Source organism: Anser cygnoides, chromosome 35, assembly GCF_040182565.1.
Source record: "Anser cygnoides isolate HZ-2024a breed goose chromosome 35, Taihu_goose_T2T_genome, whole genome shotgun sequence".
Taxonomy (NCBI): domain Eukaryota; kingdom Metazoa; phylum Chordata; class Aves; order Anseriformes; family Anatidae; genus Anser; species Anser cygnoides.
In genome coordinates this window covers 702,839-722,740 of record NC_089907.1, presented here as the reverse complement: position 1 = coordinate 722,740, position 19,902 = coordinate 702,839, and the positions used below count along the sequence as shown (strand labels likewise).

The 19,902-nt window shown below is 65.1% G+C and overlaps 3 protein-coding genes across 6 annotated transcripts in view; 2 read left to right on the top strand and 1 right to left on the bottom strand.

The window, feature by feature from the left end:
- The first annotated feature begins 195 nt into the window (after positions 1-195).
- Positions 196-10,488, top strand: PHF1 (PHD finger protein 1). The gene is given in 17 exon segments (XM_066986592.1): positions 196-199; positions 1,841-1,953; positions 2,070-2,151; positions 2,254-2,265; positions 2,268-2,348; positions 2,431-2,458; positions 2,460-2,511; positions 2,601-2,695; positions 2,697-2,743; positions 2,824-2,923; positions 3,024-3,092; positions 3,561-3,684; positions 3,774-3,841; positions 5,013-5,131; positions 6,566-6,650; positions 7,723-8,008; positions 9,990-10,488. Coding segments are annotated over 17 exon segments (1,551 nt in total). The 3' UTR covers positions 10,176-10,488.
- On the bottom strand, positions 10,443-18,045 carry CUTA (cutA divalent cation tolerance homolog). 4 transcript variants are annotated; one of them, XM_066986889.1, is made up of 6 exons: positions 17,973-18,045; positions 12,094-12,260; positions 11,556-11,615; positions 11,085-11,130; positions 10,950-10,999; positions 10,443-10,846 (listed from the first exon to the last, which is right to left on the bottom strand). In XM_066986889.1, exons 2-6 carry the CDS (start codon positions 12,186-12,188, stop codon positions 10,747-10,749), a joined length of 351 nt encoding a protein of 116 aa, XP_066842990.1. In that variant the 5' UTR covers positions 12,189-12,260; positions 17,973-18,045; the 3' UTR covers positions 10,443-10,746. The 4 variants fall into 4 exon arrangements, with proteins under 4 accessions (XP_066842990.1, XP_066842989.1, XP_066842987.1 ...); XM_066986888.1 differs by lacking the exon at positions 17,973-18,045 and adding an exon at positions 14,390-14,507; XM_066986886.1 differs by lacking the exon at positions 17,973-18,045 and adding an exon at positions 14,244-14,358.
- SYNGAP1 (synaptic Ras GTPase activating protein 1) overlaps positions 18,006-19,902 on the top strand; it is a 30,796-nt gene continuing 28,899 nt past the window's right edge. The window contains 3 exon segments of the mRNA XM_066986898.1: positions 18,006-18,027; positions 19,532-19,569; positions 19,571-19,654. Coding sequence (XP_066842999.1) covers positions 18,006-18,027; positions 19,532-19,569; positions 19,571-19,654 — 144 coding nt within the window.

The following is a 19,902-nucleotide window of genomic DNA, read 5'->3' as shown; positions in this document are numbered from 1 at the left end:
GTGGCCGCGCCGCCCGCACCCCGCACCCACGGGGTAACGGCCGGCGGGGAGGGAGAGGGGGCGTGGCTTTTCTGGAGGGGGCGTGGCTTCGGGAGCGGGGGCGTGGTTTGTGGGTTGGGGGCGTGGCTTCTGGAACAGGGGCGGCTCTTCGGGGTTGGGGGCGTGGCTTCTGGGTGGGAGCGTGGCTTCTGGGCTATGGGCGTGGCCTCTGGGCTAGGGGCGTGGCCTCTGGGCTGGGGGCGTGGCCTCTGGGCTGGGGGCGTGGCTTCGCGGCTAGGGGCGGGGTTTGTGGCCTGGGGGCGGGGTTTGTGGCCTGGGGGCGGGGCTTCGGGGGCTGGGGGCGGGGCTTCGGCGGCGGGGGCGGGGCGGCGGCGGCGGCGGCTCGGGGGGGGGGCGGGGGCGGGGCCGGGCCCCGGTTGGGGGGGGCCGGGGGGGGGGGGGCCCGGTGCCGCCGTCCCTCCGCGCCCCCCTGGGCCCCCCCCGCCGCCGCCGCCGCTGCTGCGTCACGGCCCCGCGCTGCCGCTGCCGGCCCGGCCCCGCCGCTCGGCCCCGCCGCCTCCGGTAAGGGCCCCCCGGGACCCCCCCAAAAATCCCCCCTCACCCCCCCCCCCGGTCCGCTTCCCCCCCCCCCCCAAGATCCGTGCCCGGGACCCCCCCCGGTCATAGGCACTGCGTCAGCGCTGCCACCCCCCCCGCTGCCACCGGGACCCCCCCTGCGGTAACACCCCCCCAAAAAATGCCCCCCCAAAAAAACTGGGACCCCCCTAAAAAATGGGACCCCCCTAAAAAAAATGGACCCCCTAATAAATGGGACCCCCCCCCAAAAAAATGGGACCTCCCCCTAAAAAATGGGACCCCCCAAAAAGAAGTGGAACCCCCAAAAAAATGGGACCCCCCAGAAAGAAATGGGACCTCCCCCTAAAAAATGGGATGCCCCCGCAAAAGAAATGGACCCCTAAAATAATTGGACCCCCCCCCAATTTGGTAGCCCCCCCCAAACTGCGTGACCCCCCCCGAAAGTCTGCTCCCCCGGTTTAGGACCCCCTCCCTTACCCTGCCCCCCCAGCTGGGACCCCCCCAATCCGTGCCCCCCCCCATGTCCCCCCCTCCGATCTGTCCCCCCCCATATCCTGCCTGCCCCCCCATTCCAGGACCCTCCCCCCCCCAAAATGCCCCCCCCCATACCCTACATGCCCCCCCCCCCCCCATCTAGGACCCCCCCATCCAATGTGCCCCCCCAGACCTCGGGACCCCCCAAACGTCCCCCCCCATGAGCACCCCCCAATCTGTGACCCCCATCCAATCTGCCCCCCCAGGCCCCCCCTTTCAATCTGCCCCCCCAATCTGTGCCCCCCGCATACCTCGGGACCCCCCCCCAAAAAATGCCCCCCCCTTGAGCCCCCCAACCTGGGACCCTCCCCCGAAGACCCCCCCAATAATCTGTGCCCCCCATTGTGCCCCCCCATCCTACATGGGCCCCCCATACCTCGGGACCCCCCCACCCCAAAAATGCCCCCCCATATGAACCCCCCCCAACCTGGGACACCCCCCCCCATAAAGGACCCCCATTGTGCCCCCCCATCCTACACGATCCCCCTGCCCCCATACCTCGGGACCCCCCCCCCCAAAATGCCCCCCCCCCAACCTGGGACACCCCCCCCCCCCCATAAAGGACTCCCCCATTGTGCCCCTCATTGTGCCCCCCATTTTACCCCCCCATTTTACCCCCTAACCCCCCCCCCAACCTCCCCCTGTCCCCCCCCTCCCAATTTTTTTTTTTTTTTTGGGGGGGGGGGCCCCCCCTCCCGCAGCCCCCCCCCCGCCACGATGTGATGGCGAGCGAGCCAGGGGCCCCCCCCGGCCGCCCCCCCCGCGCCCCCCCGCTTTTGGGAGGGCCAGGACGTGCTGGCGCGCTGGACCGACGGCCTCCTCTACCTGGGCACCATCAAAAAGGTGAGCCCCCCCCCCCCCAAAAAAAAAAAAATTAAAAAATGAAAATTTCAGCGCCCCCCTTTTTCCTAAACCCCCCTTTTTTAATTTGTGCCCCCCTTTTTATTTGTGCCCCCCAGGTCGACGGGGGCCGCAGCGCCTGCCTGGTGCAGTTCGAGGACAATTCCCAGTTCCTGGTGCTCTGGAAGGACATCAGCCCCGGTAGGAGGAATTAAATCAATTAATTTAATTAACTGACCCCCCCCATTAATTAATTAACCCCCCCCAAAAAAAAATAATTAATCCCCCCCCCCCCCATCGCAGCGGCGGTGCCGGGGGGGACCAAACGTGCTGCGTCTGCTCGGGCCCGCCGCTGGGCCCCGAAAACCTCCTGGTGCGCTGCGACAAATGCGGCCACGGTGAGCGGCCCCCCCCAGAACCATCCCCCCCTCTCCTCGATGCCCCCCCCAAAAATTAATTGCCCCCCCCCCCAAAAATAAGCCTACCACCAGCAGTGCCACCGCCCCCCGCCCCGCCGGCGCCTGGGTGTGCCGCCGCTGCGTCTTCGCCGTGGCCACCAAGGTGAGTGGCAAGAAAATTTGCGGGGGGGGCTTTTAAATTTGATTTCTACCCCCCCCCCTTCCTAAATGACCCCCCCTTTTACTGATTTCAGCGGGGGGGCCCTGAAGAAGGGCCCCCACGCCAAGGCGATGCTGAGCATGAAGGCGGTGCTGCCCTACGCCCTGAAGGCGCTGGACTGGGACCCCCCACCTCGCCAACCGCCAGCAGTGCTACTGCTACTGCGGGGGCCCGGCAGTGAGTGCCCCCCCCCGCTCGAAAGACCCCCCCCGATTAAATTTGGGGTCCCCCCCCAAATAACCCATGGGGGGGGGCGCAGGTGGAACCTGAAGATGCTGCAGTGCCGCGGCTGCGGGCAGTGGTTCCACGAGGCCTGCACCCAGTGCCTCAGCAAGCCCCTGCTCTACGGGGACCGGTAAGTGGGGTTTTTTTTGGGGGGGGGGCACCCCCACATCACGGGGGGTCCCCTAAAGCCTTGTGCCCCCCCGGAAAAAAAAAAAAATTCAAAAATTTAGGTTTTACGTCTTCGAGTGCTGCGTCTGCACCGGCGGCACCGAGAGCGTCCGGCGGCTGCCGCTGCGCTGGTGAGTCGGGGGGCACCGAATTGTGCCCCCCCCCCAAAATTTAGTCCCCCCCCCGAAATTTAGTGCCCCCCCACTTTTACGCACTCATCCGGAACCCCAAAACCTCGCCCCCGCCCCCAAATTGGGATATGCCCCCATCTGTCATGTGCCCCCCCCAAAATTGGCACCGCTCCGGCGCCTTTAGGGAGCTCCCCTCCCACCCCAAATCCAGCGCCTATGGGGGCCCCCCCAGAAAAATTCGGCCCCCCCAGAACAAATTCAGCCCCCCCAAAAAAATTCAGCCCCCCAAAAATCTCTGCCCCCCAAATCCAACCCCCCCCCCCAAAAAAAATCCAGCCCCCATCACCCCCATTTTAGGGAGGTCTCCCCCCGATCCGGCACCTTCCCGTCTCCCCCTCCCCCAAAAGGCAGCACCCATGGGTGCCCCCCCCCCCCGGTATTTTAATTTTTTTTGGGGTGCCCCCCCAGGGTGGACGTGGCCCACCTCATCCTGTACCACCTGAGCGTGTGCTGCAAGAAGAAGTACTTCGACCTGGAGCGCGAGATCCTGCCCTTCGCCAACGCCAACTGGGACGCGCTGCTGCTGGGACAGGTTTTGGGGCCCCCCTGCGACCCCAAAATGTTGGGGTGACCCCCCAAATTTTCTGACCTCCCACCCCCACCCCCCTTTTGCCTTCGCAGCTCGCGGAGACCCCCAAGGGTGAGCGCTACGGCCAGCTGCTGGGCGCCCTCAGCACCCACAAGGACAGGTGGGAGCACCCCGAAACGTCCCCCCCCCCCGCCCCGCACCCCCAAATCCTTCCCCCCCCAAATCCAATCCCCATCGCTCCGAAATCCCTCAGCACCCTGAAACCCCATCACCGCCCCAAAATCCCAAACCCCGAGACCCCAGCACTGCCCCAAAATCCCCACCGCCCCTCCAAACACCCCCCATCACCCCACAAAACCCTCCCATCACCCCAACCCCCCCACCCCAAAAGCCCCAAACTCACCCCAAAACCCCCATACACCCCCAAATCCTCCAAACTCCCTGAAATCCCCAACCCCCCCCACCCCAAAAACCCCAAACTCACCCCAACCCCCCCAAATCCCCAAACCCCCACCTCCACCCCAACCCCCTAACCCCCCCACCCCAAAAACCCTAAACTCACCCCGAAACCCACCCCGATAACCCCCAAACTCACCCCCACCCCAAAAACCCCAAACTGACCCCAAACTTCCCCCTCACCCCGCAAGCCCCCCAAACTCCCCCAAACTCCCCCACCTCAAAAACCCCAAACCCACCCCAACCCCCCAAACTCCCCCCAACCCCCCCACCCCAAAAACCCCAAAACCCACCCCAAAAGCCCCAAACTCGCCCCAACCCCCGCCACCCCAAGATCCCCAAACTCCCCCCAACCCCTCCAAAATCCCCAACCCCCTAAACCCCCCAACCCCCAAGCCCCAAAAACCCCAAAACCCACCCCAAAAAACCCACCCCCAAAACCCCAAACTCCCCCCAAACCCCTCTACCCCAAAAACCCCAAACTCCCCACAAACCCCAAAAAACCCCAAACCCGCCCCCAAAACCCCCAAATCCCCAAACCAACGCCAAAAACCCCAAAAACCCCAAACCCACCCCAAAAACCCCAAATCCCCAAACCAACCCCAAAAACCCCAAAAACCCCAAACCCACCCCGAAACCCCAAACTCCCCCCTAAACCCCCCATCACCCCCAAACCCTCCCTAACTCCCCCCACCCCAAAAACCCCAAACCCCCCAAACCCCCCCAACACCCCCCAACCCCCCCCACCCCAAGACCCCCCCAAAAACCCCAACCCCCCACCCCCCCCAACCCCCCCACCCCAAAACCCCCCCAAAAACCCCAACCCCCCCCCAAAAAACCCCAACGCCCCCTAACCCCCCGCTGCCCCCCCCCAGGTTCATCTCGGGCCGGGAGATGAAGAAGCGCAAGGGCCTCTTCGGGCTGCACACGCGGGCGCCCCCCGCTGCCCCCCCCCCGCCGCCCCCCGCCCCCCCCTCGCCGCGGGGGCCCCCCGGCCGCGCCCCCCCCGCGCCCCCGCTCACCGGCAGCAGGTGAGCGGCCGCGGCCGCCCTGCGCCCCGCTAGGTAACGGGGGGGGGATTTTGGGGTCCCCCCCCTTCCCCTATAACCCCCCCTTTCCCCTAGAAACCCCCCAGAATATTGGGGACCCCCAGAATATTGGGGACCCCACAAAGAATAGGGGGAGCCCACCAAAAACAATTGGGGACCCCCCCAAAAATTTTGGGGACCCCAACAAGAATTTAGGGACCCCCCCCAAAGAATTTTGGGGAACCCCCCAAAAAAGTTAGGGACCCCCCAAAATTTTGGGGAACCCCCCAAAAAATTCGGGGAGCCCCTCAATTTTGGAGACCCCCACAAAAAAAATTTGGGGACCCCCCCCAAAAAGATTAGGGACAGCACAAAATTTTGGGGACCCCCCAAAAGCAAATTGGGGACCCCCAAAAATTTTGGGGACCCTCCAAGAATTGGGGGACCCCCTCAAAATTTTGGGGACCCGCACCAAAAAAAATTGGGGAACCAGCCTAAAAATTTGGGGACCCCCCCAAAAAATTGGGGACCACTCCAAATTTTTGCGAACTCCCCGAAAATTTTGGGAACCTCCCCAAAAATTCGGGGACCCCCCCCAAAAAAGTTGGGGAACCCCCCAAAATTCTGGGGAATTCCCCAAAACGTTTGGGGACACCCCCAAAAAATTTGGGGACCCCCTCAAAATTTTGGGACCCCCCAAAAAAATTTGGGGACACCCCCAAAATTTTGGGCACCCCCACAAACAAATTGGGGACCCCCAGAAATTTGGGGAACTCCCCAAAATTTTGCAGAACTCCCCAAAAAGTCTGAGGACAACGCAAAATTTTGGGGACACCCCCAAAAGAATTTGGGGACACCCCTACAAATTTTGGGGACCCCCAAACAAATTGGGGGCCCCCAAAAAATTCGGGGAACCCCCCAAAAAAATTTGGGAAACTCTCCCCCAAAAATTTAGGACCCCCCAAAAATTTGGGGACCCCCCCCAAAAATCTGGGACCCCCCAAAATTTAGGGACCCCCTAAAATTTAGGGACCCCCAAAATTTGGGGGACCCCCCTCAAATATTGGGGACCCCCCCCCCAAAAAAAATTTGGGAACCCCTCCCCCAAAAATTTAGGAACCCCCCAAAATTTGGGGACCCCCAAAAATTTGCCCCCCCCCAAATTTAGGGACCCCCCAAAATTTTGGGGACCCCCTCAAATCTTGGGGCCCCCCCCCAAAATTTTGGGACCCCCCCCAAAATTTTGGGGCTCTCTTGCAGCCTCCTTCCAGCGGGGGCCGCCGGCGCCCGCCCCCGCCGGGCCCAGGTAAGGCCCCCCGACCCACCCCCCCCCCCCCCGACCCTATAAAATTTTATGGGGTTTTTTCCTGCCCCCCCCCCCCCCACCCCGCCCCATAAAATTTTGATCGTGCCCCCCCCCGGCCCTATAGGGCCCCCCGGAGGATCCTACAACTTCCGGCGCACCGAGGCGCGCTGCCCCGAGAGGTGGGGGGGTTATGGGGTCACGGGGGGTTATGGGGTCGGGGGGGGTTTTGGGTCGGGGGGGGTTTTGGGTCAGGGGGTTATGGGGTCACGGGGGGTTATGGGGTGGGGGGGTTATGGGGTCGGGGGGTTATGGGGTCGGGGGGTGGGGGGGTTATAGGGTCAGGGGGTATTATGGGGTGGGGGGGTTATGGGGTCGGGGGGGTTATGGAGTGGCGGGGTGTTGTGGGGTCGGGGGGTGTTGGGGGGTGTTATGGGGTGGGGGGGTTATGGGGTCACGGTGGGGTTATGGGGTGGGGGGTTATGGGGTCGCGGGGGGTTATGGGGTTGGGGGGTGGGGGGGTTATAGGGTCAGGGGGTGTTATGGGGTGGGAGGGTTATGGGGTCGGGGGGTGGGGGGGTTATAGGGTCGGGGGGGTGTTATGGGGTGGGGGGGGTTATGGGGTCGGGGGGGTTATGGGGTGGGGGGGTTGGGGTCGTTGGGGTGGGGGGGTTATAGGGTTGGGGGGTGTTATGGGGTGGGGGGGGTTTATGGGGCCGGGGGGTGTTGTGGGGTCGGGGGGGATGTTATGGAGTGGGGGGTTATGGGGTCGGGGGGGTTATGGAGTTTTGGGGGGGGTTATGGGGTGGGGGGCGTTTTGGGGTTTTGGGGGGCGTTTGGGGGTGGGGGGGTGTTATGGGGTGGGAGAGGGGTTATGGGATGGGGGTTATGGGGTGGGGGTGTTATGGGGTGGGGGGGTTATGGGGGTGTTACGGGTTTTTGGGCTGGTTTTGGGGTGGGGGGGTGTTATGGGGTGGGGGTAGGGTTTATGGGGTGGGAGGGGGGCTATGGGGTGGGGGGTGTTATACGGTTCGGGGGGTTATGGGGTGGGGGGTGTTATGGGGTTTTGGGGGATGTTTTGGGGTTTTGGGAGTGTTTTGGGGTGGGGGGATTTGGGGATGATGGGGGGTTTGGGGGCAAATAGGGGGGTTGTGGGGTGGTTTGGGGGTTTTAAGGGGGTTTTGGGGTGGGGGGGTGTTATGGGGTGTGGGGGGGTTATGGGGTTTGGGGGGCCCCACGCTGAGCCCCCCGCAGCGCCCCCATCCGGATGTTCGCCTCCTTCCACCCCTCGGCCAACACCGCCCAGAGCCTCAGGTGGGGCGGGGGGCAAACTGGGAGGACTGGGAGGCACTGGGAGGGCAAACTGGGAGGACTGGGAGGCACTGGGAGGGGTGGGGGCACTGGGAGAGCAAACTGGGAGGACTGGGGGGCACTGGAAGGGGTGAGGGGCAAACTGGGAGGACTGGGGGGAAACTGGGAGGGGTGGGAGATAAACTGGGAGGACTGGGGGAAACTGGGAGGACTGGGGGCAAACCGGGAGGTGGGGGGAGGGGCAAACTGAGAGGACTGGGGGGCACTGGGAGGGGTAGGGGGCAAACTGAGGGGCACTGGGAGGACTGGGGGGAGTACTGGGAGGACTAGGTTCATACTGGCAGGACTGGGGGGCATACTGGGAGGGACGGGGTCATACTGGGAGGGGTGGGGAGAAACTGGAAGGACTGGGGGGCACTGGGAGAGGTCGGGGGGCAAACTGGGATGGGGGAAGAGTCATACTGGGATGGCTGGGGCCATACTGGGAAGAGCAGGGCCATACTGGGGGCTACTGGGAGGGGGTTACCTGGAGGCCTGGGGGGGTTACTGGGAGGCCTGGGCTCATAGTGGGAGGCCTGGGGAGGCATACTGGGAGGACTGGGCTCATACTGGGAGAACTGGGGGTGGCATACTGGGAGAACTGGGTGGGCTCATACTGGGAGAACTGGGTGGGCTCATACTGGGAGAACTGGGGGGGCATACTGGGAGAACTGGGCTCATACTGGGAGAACTGGGGGGGGGCATACTGGGAGAACTGGGGGGGCACACTGGGCGAACTGGGCTCATACTGGGAGACCTGGGCTCATACTGGGAGAACTGGGGGGGGGTCATACTGGGAGACCTGGGCTCATACTGGGAGAACTGGGGGAGGTCATACTGGGAGAACTGGGCTCATACTGGGGGAACTGGGTGGGCTCATACTGGGAGAACTGGGGGGGGGGCACACTGGGCGAACTGGGCTCATACTGGGAGACCTGGGCTCATACTGGGAGAACTGGGGGAGGTCATACTGGGAGAACTGGGCTCATACTGGGGGAACTGGGTGGTTTCATACTGGGAGAACTGGGGGGGGGCACACTGGGCGAACTGGGCTCATACTGGGAGACCTGGGCTCATACTGGGAGAACTGGGGGGGTCATACTGGGAGAACTGGGCTCATACTGGGGGAACTGGGTGGGCTCATACTGGGAGAACTGGGGGGGGGCACACTGGGCGAACTGGGCTCATACTGGGAGAACTGGGGGGGGGGGCACACTGGGCGAACTGGGCTCATACTGGGAGACCTGGGCTCATACTGGGAGAACTGGGTGGGCTCATACTGGGAGAACTGGGCTCATACTGGGAGGCCTGAGGGGGGCACACTGGGAGAACTGGGCTCATACTGGGAGAACTGGGGGGAGGGGCATACTGGGAGAACTGGGCTCATACTGGGCGAACTGGGCTCATACTGGGAGAACTGGGTGGGCTCATACTGGGAGAACTGGGCTCATACTGGGAGAACTGGGGTCATACTAGGAGAACTGGGGGGGGCATACTGGGAGGCCTGGGCTCATACTGGGAGAACTGGGGGGTGCATACTGGGAGAACTGGGCTCATACTGGGAGGTGTGGGCTCATACTGGGAGGCCTGGGGGTGGCATACCGGGAGAACTGGGCTCATACTGGGCGAACTGGGCTCATACTGGGAGAACTGGGCTCCTACTGGGAGGCCTGGGGGTGGCATACTGGGAGAACTGGGCTCATACTGGGCGAACTGGGGGGGGCATACTGGGAGAACTGGGCTCCTACTGGGCGAACTGGGCTCCTACTGGGAGAACTGGGGGGGGGGGGCATACTGGGAGAACTGGGCTCCTACTGGGAGAACTGGGGGGGGGGGCATACTGGGAGAACTGGGCTCCTACTGGGAGAACTGGGGGGGGGGCATACTGGGAGAACTGGGCTCCTACTGGGCGAACTGGGCTCCTACTGGGAGAACTGGGGGGCACACTGGGAGAACTGGGCTCCTACTGGGCGAACTGGGCTCCTACTGGGAGAACTGGGGGGCATACTGGGCGAACTGGGCTCCTACTGGGCGAACTGGGCTCCTACTGGGAGCCCCGGGGGGTGGCCCCGCCCCGCCCCCCGACCCCCCCGTTCCCCCCCGCAGGACGGCGCCCGCCAGCCCCGAGCCCGAGAGCCCCGAGCGCCCCCGGCGCCCCCCCCCGCGCCAAGCGGCGCCCCCCGGGCCCCCCCCCTCGCCCCCCCGCCCCCGGGGAGCCCCCCCCGCCCCCCCCCCCCCCCATTTCGGCGCGGGGGGGGGACCCCGCGCGCGTCCTGGCCCGCAGGGTGACGCTGGACGGCACCGTCCAGTACCTGGTGGAGTGGGGCGGGGGGGCATGCTCTGAGCGCCCCCCATAAATTATTTGGGGTGGGGGGGGGGACCCCGAAACCTGCTGGGGGGGGGCACCCCAAAAAAAAAAAAAACGCCAAAAAAACACCGAAAAGCTTCAAAAAACTTTTATTTTCGCAGCGCTTTTTTTTCTTTTTTTTTTTTCATCGCTCCGGAGGATTTTAAAGGGGGGGGGCACGAAATGGGGGCGTCACGATATGGGGGGGCACCCCGATATGGGGGGGCCGCCCCAATATAGGGGAGGAACCCCCATATATGGGGGGCCCCGATATTTTTTTTGGGGGGGGGTGATATCTTGGGGGGGGACCCTGATATTTTGGGGGGGGGGGCGCGATATTTTTGGGGGGACCCCGATATTTTGGGGGGGGGCTGATATTTTTGGGGGGGTCATGGGGTGTGCCCCCCCCCCCCGCCGGTTGGGAATAAACGGCTCGACGGCGACGCAGCTCCGTGTGGTTCGTGGCCCCCCCCAAAAAAAAATTAAGGGGGAGGGTCCCCAAAAATAAAGGGGGGGAGTCCCCAAAAAATAAAGGGGGAGTCCCCAAAAATTGGGGGGGGGGGGGTTAAAATGGGGGGGTGTCACTCGGGGACGGCGTCCTGCACCCAGCGCAGGTAGGGCGCGTTGCCCCCCACCACCGGCACCGCCACCACCTCGGGCACCTCGTAGGGGTGGGAGGACCTGGGGGGGAAGGGGGGACACGGGGGGTCAGGGGGAGACCCCGCGGTGTCCCCAAATGTCCCCCCCCAAAATTGTGTCCCCAATCCCCCCCCCGGTCACTCACCGCACGAATTCGGCCAGCGCCGGCACCTTGGAGCTGCGGGTTTTGATCATCTGGGGGGGGGGACACATTTGGGGCCGTTTAGGGACATTTGGGGACACGCGGGGACGTTCGGGGACGCTTGGGGACATCGCTCACCAGCAGGACCTCGCTGTCCTCCTCCAGCTTCCCCTTCCACTCGTAGCTGCGGGGGGGACATGGGGCACGTCCCCAAACCGTGTCCCCGTGTCCCCACCCGAGTCCCCACGTCCCCATACCCTGGGACCCCACCCCCACGTCCCTGTCCCCGTGTCCCCACCTCCATGTCCCCACGTCCCCACGTCCCCATGTCCCAGTGTCCCCACCCGTGTCCCCATGTCCATGACCCCATGTCCCCATCCCCGTGTCCCTGTGTCCCCATGTCCCCGTCCCCATGTCCCCACCTCCATGTCCCCATGTCCTCATCCCCGTGTCCCCGTGTCCCCATGTCCCTGCATCCGTGTCCCCATGTCCCCGTCCCCATGTCCCCACCTGTGTCTCCATCCCCGTGTCCCCATGTCCCCATGTCCATGTCCCCATCCCCGTGTCCCCCCCCCCGTGTCCCCATGTCCCCCCCGTGTCCCCGCTCACACGGAGGTGACGTGGGGCAGGACGTTCACGCAGGCCGCCAGCTTCTTCTCCACCATGGCCCTGGGCACCGCACGGTCACTCCCGGTGTCCCCACGGCGTCCCCGCGGTGTCCCCACGGTGTCACCTCCCCCCCCCCCCCCAGTCCCCACTTCGGGTACCCCCGCGTCATCCCCCCCCCCCCCGTCCCCACCCCCTCCCAGCTGTCCCCTGCCCGGCCACCAGTGTCCCCGATGTCCCCATGGGGTCCCACCCAGTGTCCCCGCATTGTCCCCAACCTGGCCACCCGCTGTCCCCATCCCCTCCCCGGTGTCCCCAACCCCTCCCCAATGTCCCCATCCCCTCCCCGGTGTCCCCCCGGTGTCCCCAACCCCTCCCTGATGTCCCCATATTGTCCCCCACTTGGCCTCGTGGTGTCCCCAACCCCTCCCCAGTGTCCCCACGGTGTCCCCACGGTGTCCCCATCCCTTCCTTGGTGTCCCCACCTTGTCACCCCCGCTGTCCCCAACCCCTCCCCCCGTTGTCCCCCCGCCGTCCCCACCTGGCCAGCTCCTTGGCCACCCCCTGGTTGGGGCAGGTGACGAAGGCGGCCACCAGGCTGCCGGGGACGAAGGCGGCGCCGTCGGCGTCAGCCATGGAGAGCAGGCGGCGGCCCAGCGCCCGCAGCAGCGGCACCGTCGTCACCGTCACCAGCGCCAGCGCCACCGCCTGCGGGCACAGCGCCACGTCGCGATACTGGCACGTCGCGATACCCAGCATGTCACAACACCGGCATGTCGCGATACCCACCACATCGCGATACCCACCATGTCGCAATACCAGCATGTCGCAATACCCGCTACGTCACAATACCCACTAAATCGCGATACCCGGCACGTCGCAATACTCAGCATGTCGCGATACCAACATGTTGCAATACCAGCACGTCATGATACCCAATGTTATGGCACCTGGCATGTCACGATACCTGGAATCTCACCATGCCTGGCACGTCGCGATACCCATTATGGCACCTGGCGTGTCACGATATCTGGAATCTCACCATGCCCAGCACGTCACGATACCTGGCATGTCGTGATACCCGCCACATCGTGACACCCATTGTGGCACCTGGCATGTCACGACACCTACAATCTTGCCATACCCGACATGTCGTGATACCCAACGTTATGGCATCTGGCATGTCATGATACCTGGAATCTTGCCATACCCGACGTGTCATAATACCCCACGTTACGGCACCCAGCGTGTCGTGATACCTGGAATGTCACCATGCCCGGCATGTCGCGATACCCAATGTTACGGAACCCGGCATGTCACAACACCTGGAATGTCACGATATGTATCGCACTGCACGATACCTGCCATTGATAGCCAGCACGTCACGATACCTAACATGTCACAGTACCCAGCATGCTGCATGGTATCTGACATGTTACGACACCTGCATGTCACGATACCCAGCATATCACGATAGCTGGTACATCGAGATACCCAGCACATCCCAGGACATCTGACACGTTACAACGCCCAACATGTCGCGATACCTGGCATACCATGATACCGGGCATGCTGCAGAACATCTGACGTGCTACAATACCCGGCATGTCGCGATACCCAGTATGTCACGATGCCTGGCATGTCATGATACACAGCACGTCGCGATACCCAGCACGCTGTGGTACCAGACATATGACGATGCCTGGCATGTCACGATATCCACCATGTCGTGCGTTATCTGACATCTCACAATACCCACCGCGTCACGATATCCAGCCTGGTGCAACCATGATGTGTCGGGTATACCAGGCACATCGTGTGACACCCAACACACCGTGACAGTCTGTCGCGATACCCAGCATATCGCGACACACAACATGTTGCTATATCAACCTGGCTATATCACGATAAGGTATGTCACGTTGCCCAGCAGTGGCACTGTGAAACCCGGCATGTCACAACAGTCAGCGTGTTGCAACAGCTGCTAACAACACCGTGAAAGTGTGGACACTGATGTACCGGCACGTCGCGACAGCTGGTTGCAGCGCTGGGATGCTGGCATGTCACGATGCCCAGCATGTCGTGATACCAACTGTGTCGTGACGCCAGACCGTGGCACCATGATGCCTACCGTTCTGCGGTACCCAGCAATCGCACGGCGATACTCACTGTGTCGCGATATCTGCCATGTTGCGATAGCCGCCCCACAGCCCCATGACGATACCCAGCGCGTCGCGATACCCACCGTGTCGCGATACTCACCACGTCGCGATACCCACCGCGTCATGACGCCCGCTCACAATACCTGGCCACACAACACCCCCATATCGTGACATCTACCATGCCGCAATGCCTGGCTGGGGCACTGTGACACCCACCGTGTCGCGATACCCACCAACGGCCCCCTTGTCCCGACACCCATCGTGTCAGCGCTCCTGGCCACGGCAACGTGATACCCGCCGCGTCATGATAGCTGCCCACGCAACACCCCCCACATCACGATACTCCTCCCCATATCGCGATACTCCCCACATCGCCATACTCCCCATATTGCGATACGCGCCCGGGCCCACGCGCCCCCCGCGCCGCGCCACCCACCGCGCCGTGCCCGAGCTGCGACGGCCCCGCGCGCCCCCCGCCTCGATACACCCCCTCTATCGCGATACCCCTCCCCCGCATCGCGACACTCACGCCCAGGGCCGCTCTCATGGCGCGCAGGGGCCCGCCGCAGGCCCCGCCCACCGGAAGCGCGGCGCCGCGAGGCCCCGCCCCCTCCCGGCCCGGCCCCGCCCCCTCCCGGGGCCCCCCTCCCCCTCCCCCGCCGCTCCCGCCCGTACCCGCCGCCGCTCCGCCGCGCGCCCCCACGTGACCCGCCGGCCCCGCCCCCTCCCCGTGACGTCACCGCGCAGAGCGCGCGCCGGAAGCGGCCGGGGGTGGGGGGGGGGGGGAAGGAGGGAAGGGGGAGGGGCGCGGCGAGCGGAGGGGGGGGAGGGTCACGTGGGCGGACGGGTCACGTGGCGGGGGAGGCGAGCGCGTGACACGTGCCGTGCGCACAGCCGGCCCCGCCGCCCGGCCAATCCGCGCGCGGGGGCGGGGCCCGGCGGGGGAGGCGGGGGCAGGAGGAGGAGGCCCCGCCCCCGCGGTCACGTGGGAGCGCGGCTGCGCGCGAGCGGGGGCGCGCGGGGGCGGGGGCGGGGCGGGGCCGGGGGGCGGGGCCACGCCTCCCACGCGCGCGTGCGCCCCGCCGGGCACGCGCGCCTTGCACGCGCGCCCCCCCTTGCACACTCGCCCCCTGCCCCCTTGCACGCGCGGTGCACGCGCACTCGGGGCCCCCCTTGCACACTCGCCCCCGTGCACGCTCACATTTGCACGCTCGCCTCTTGCACGCTCGTTTGCACGCTCGCCCCTGTGTGCGCTCACCTTTGCACGCTCGCCTTTGCACGCTCGCCTCGCGCGCTGCCGCTCGTGCCAGGCTGGTGCACGCTCACCCCGTGCACGCTCACGCTGTGCACACTCGTTTGCACGCTCAGCCCCACGCACGCTCACATCTGCACACCACACTCGCACGTTCGTTTGCACGCTTGCCCCGTGCACACTCGCCCCTTGCACGCTCACCCCTTGCACACTTGCCCCTTGCATGCTCACCCCTTGCACGCTCACCCTCTGCACGCTCGTGCTCTCCCCTTGCACGCTCACAGCCCCCGGAGTGAACTGGGAGCTACTGGGAGGGCATGGGAGCACTGGGGACTGGTGCCCTGGGGGGTGCTGGGAGCACTGGGAAGGGAGCCCGGGGGGACTGGGAGGTACCGGGGGGGACTGGGAGGTACTGGGGGACACTGGAATGGAGGCCAGGGAGGCGCTGGGTTCGGAAACTGGGGCTACTGGGAACACTGGGAGGCACTGGGATGGGGAACTGGGGCTATTGGGAACACTGGGAGGTGCTGGGGTGGGGACACTGGGAACACTGGGGGCACGGGGATGGGGCACTGGGAGCTCGGGGGGCAACTGGGAGACACTGGAATGGGGTGGGGGGCCACTGGAAGCAATGGGAACACTGAGATGAGGAGACTGGGGGCACTGGGATGGTGACATAGGGGGCACTGGGAGCACTGGGATGGGGACACTGGGGGCACTGGGAGGTGGTAAAATGGGGGACACTGGAATGGGGACGCTGGGCGCATAGGGATGGGGGTACTGGGGGCAGTGGTGGCACTGGGAGCACTGCGATGGGGACAACTGGGGCCACTGGGAGCACTGGGATGGGGACCCTGGTGGCACTGGGAGATGCTGAGATGGGGACTGGGATGGGGACACTGGTGGCACTGGGATGGGGACGCTGCTGGCAGTGGGACGGGGACACCGGGGGTACTGGGAGCACTGGGAGACACTGGGGGTACTGGAGACACTGGGGACGCTGGGATGGGGACACTGGGGGTACTGGGAGCACTGGGACAGCGGCCCTGGGTGTACTGGGGACACTGGTGACACTGGGACGAGAACAGTGGTGGCACTGGGAGCACTGGGACAGTGACACTGGGGGCACTGGGAGCACTGGGGGCACTGGGGGCAGCCCTTAAAGGCGAAGCGGCCGCCACTGGTCCTATTCCCAGTGCCACCCCACTCCCAGTGTTCCCAGTCCCCCCCGTTCCCAGTCCCCCCCTTTCCCAGTGCCCCCCATTTACAGTACCCCCCTTCCCAGTAACCCGTTCCAGTTCCCCCCAATTCCCAGTGTTCCCAGTGCCCCCCATTCCCGGTGCCCCGCCATTTACAGTTCACCCCCATTCCCAGTGTTCCCAGTATCCTCCCAATCCCAGTTCCTCCCCATTCCCATTGGCCCCCCATTCCCAGTGTTCCCAGTACCCCTCCATTCCCCCCACTCCCAGTGTTCCCAGTACCCCCATTCCCATTCCCCCCATTCCCATTACCCCCCCAATCCCAGTTCCCCCTCATTCCCAGTGCCCCCCATTCCCAGTACACCCCCACTCCCAGTGTTCCCAGTATAATCCCAATCCCAGTACCCCCCATTCCCATTCCCCCCGCCATTCCCAGTATTCCCAGTACCCCCCATTCCCATTACACCCCCAATTCCAGTCTCCCCATTCCCATTCCCCCCCACTCCCAGTATTCCCAGTCCGCCCCCCATTCCCATTACCCCCCCATTCCCAGTACCCCCCATTCCCATTACCCCCCATTCCCAGTACCCCCCACTCCCAGTGTTCCCAATATAATCCCAATCCCAGTACCCCCCATTCCCATCCCCCCCATTCCCAGAGTTCCCAGTCCCCCCATTCCCAGTACCGCCCACTCCCAGTATTCCCAGTCCGCCCCCCATTCCCATTACCCCCCCATTCCCAGTACAGCCCTACTCCCAGTGTTCCCAGTATAATCCCAATCCTAGTGCTCCCCACATTCCCATTACCCCCCCATTCCCAGTCCCCCCCACTCCCAGTATTCCCAGTCCGCCCCCCATTCCCAGTGTTCCCGTTGTCCCCCGCATTCCCAGTACCCCCCATTCCCATTGCCCCCCCATTCCCATCCCCCCCACTCCCAGTGTTTCCAGTATAATCCCAATCCCAGTACCCCCCAATCCCAGTACCCCCCCATTCCCATTACCCCCCCATTCCCATTACCCCCCACTCCCAGTATTCCCAGTGCCCCCCATTCCCATTACCTCCCCCATTCCCAGTACCCCCCACTCCCAGTGTTCCCAGTATAATCCCAATCCCAGTGGTCCCCACATTCCCATTACCCCCCATTCCCAGTCCCCCCACTCCCAGTATTCCCCAGTCCGCCCCCCATTCCCAGTGTTCCCAGTGTCCCCCCCATTCCCAGTCCCCCCATTCCCAGTGTTCCCAGTGTCCCCCCCATTCCCAGTCCCCCCACTCCCAGTATTCCCAGTCCGCCCCCATTCCCAGTGTTCCCAGTGTCCCCCCATTCCCAGTCCCCCCCATTCCCAGTGTTCCCAGTACCCCCCCATTCCCATTACCCCCCATTCCCATCCCCCCACTCCCAGTGTTCCCAGTGCCCCCCCATTCCCATTACCCCCCCCATTCCCACCCCCCACTCCCAGTGTTCCCAGTATAATCCCAATCCCAGTACCCCCCCATTCCCATTACCCCCCATTCCCATCCCCCCAGTGTTCCCAGTGCCTCCCCATTCCCATTACCCCCCATTCCCCAGTCCCCCCATTCCCAGTGCCCCCCTCCCAGTGTTCCCAGTACAATCCCAATCCCATTCCCCCCATTCCCATCCCCCCACTATTCCCCCCCGTTCCCCCCCCCAATCCCCTCCCCCTCCCCTCCCCCCTCCCGGTGCCCCCCCCCCCCCCCGGTGCCGGTCCCGCCCCCCCCTCCTGGGTCCCTCCCCCGGCCGCCTGCCCCCCCCCCCCCCCCGCCGCCCCCCCCCTTCCCCGCCCGTTACCGGCGCCCGGGGGAAGCGCTCGGCGGCGGAGCCATGTCCTATGTCCCCTTCCGAGGTACGGGGGGGGGCACCGGGGGGGCACCGGGGGGCGCGACACCCCCGGGAGGCCCCCGGTACCGGGGGGGGGGGGCACCGGGGTGGGGCCGGGAGCGGCACCGGGGGCGGCGGCACCGGGGGCGGCGGCACCGGGGGGGGGGGGGGGAGGAGGGGGGGGGCACCGGGGGGGTTGGGGGGGGCACCGGGGGGGGTGTCGGTACCGGGGGGGCGGGGGGGGATGCGGGGGATGCTGGCGGCGGGTTGGTGCTGGGAGCGGGGGAGGCCGGTACCGGGGGGGTACTGGGATGGGAGGGGGGGTACTGGGAGCGGGGGGGTTTACTGGGAGCGGGGGGGGTTACTGGGAGCGGGGGGGGTTAATGGGACCGGGGGGTGTCGGTACCGGGGGAGGTGTCGGTACCAGGGAGGGGATGCCGGTACCGGGGGGGGGGGTACTGGGATGGGAGGGGGGACTGGGATGGTGGGGGGGATACTGGGAGCGGGGGGGTTACTGGGACCGGGGGGATACTGGGAGCCGGGGGGTGTCGGTACCGGGGGGGGGATGCCGGTACCGGGGGGATACTGGAAACAGGGGATGCTGGAACTGGGGGATGCTGGTGCCAGGGGGATGCTGGTACTGGGAGATACTGGGATCGAGGGGATACCGGTACCGGTGGGGTACTGGTACTGAGGGGGGATACTAGTACCGGGGGGATACTGGTACAGGGGGGTTGATACTGGTACCAGGGGGTTGATACCGGTACCGGGGGTTACTGGTACCAGGATACTGGTGCTGGGGGGGATACTGGTACCGCTGGCTGCTGGTATTGGGCTGATCTCTGAACGATCCCAGTACTGGGGGATGCCCGTACTGGGGGATACTGGTACCGGGGGATGTTCCTACCGGGGCATACTGGTACCGGGAGATGCCCATACTGGGGGGATACTGGTACTGGGGGATGCTTATACTGGGGGGATCCCAGCACCAGGAGATGCTTATACTGGGGGATACTGGTACTGGGAGATGCCTATACTGGGGGGATCCCAGTACCAGGAGATGCTTATACTGGGGGATACCGGTACCGGGAGATGCCCATACTGGGGGATACCGGTACTGGGGGCTGCCCATACTGGGCCATACTGGTACCGGGGGATGCTCATACTGGGCCATACTGGTACCGGGGCATTGCCTGTACTGGGGGGATACCAGTACCGGGGGATGCCCGTACTGGGGGTGCCGGTACCGGGGCCGCTGGCACCGGTCGGGCCCGGGCTCGGCCTCCCCGTTCCCCCACCGGCCCCGGGGCCCGGTCAGAGCCCGAAACCGGTACCGGGGGGGGGGGGCAAACATGGCCGAGGGGGGGGCACCGGGCCCGGGCCTGACCCACTTGGAAACGGGGCCGAGCGGGGCCTGGCGCGCCCCCCGGGGCCAGGCCTCTGTGGGGTGGTTGTTTGGGTGGGTTTTTTTTTTGGGGGGGGGGGGTGGGGGGTGGGTTTTGGGGTCCCCACGCTGACCCCCCCCCCAGATGTGCGAGGAGCCCCCCTGGCCCGCGGGCCCTACGCGCCCCCCGGCCTACGAGCGGCCCCCCTGGAACCCCCGGTTCTGCATCATCTCCGGGAACCAGCTGCTGATGCTGGACGAGGAGGAGGTGAGCCCGGGGGGGGGGACACGCGGACATTTTGGGGTGATTTCGGGTGGTTTTGGGGGGGGGGGGCGCGGTTTGACTTGTGCGGGTGCCCCCCCCCCCCCCCCCCCATGGTTCTGCATCGTGCCGCCGGGGCTCTGGCTGAGGGGGAGGCGAGGGAGGGGGGGAGCGACTTTTGGGGTGATTCGGGGCGATTTTGGGGGTTTGGGGCGAAGGGGGGCACAGTTAAACCCGTGGGGGTGTCACCCCCC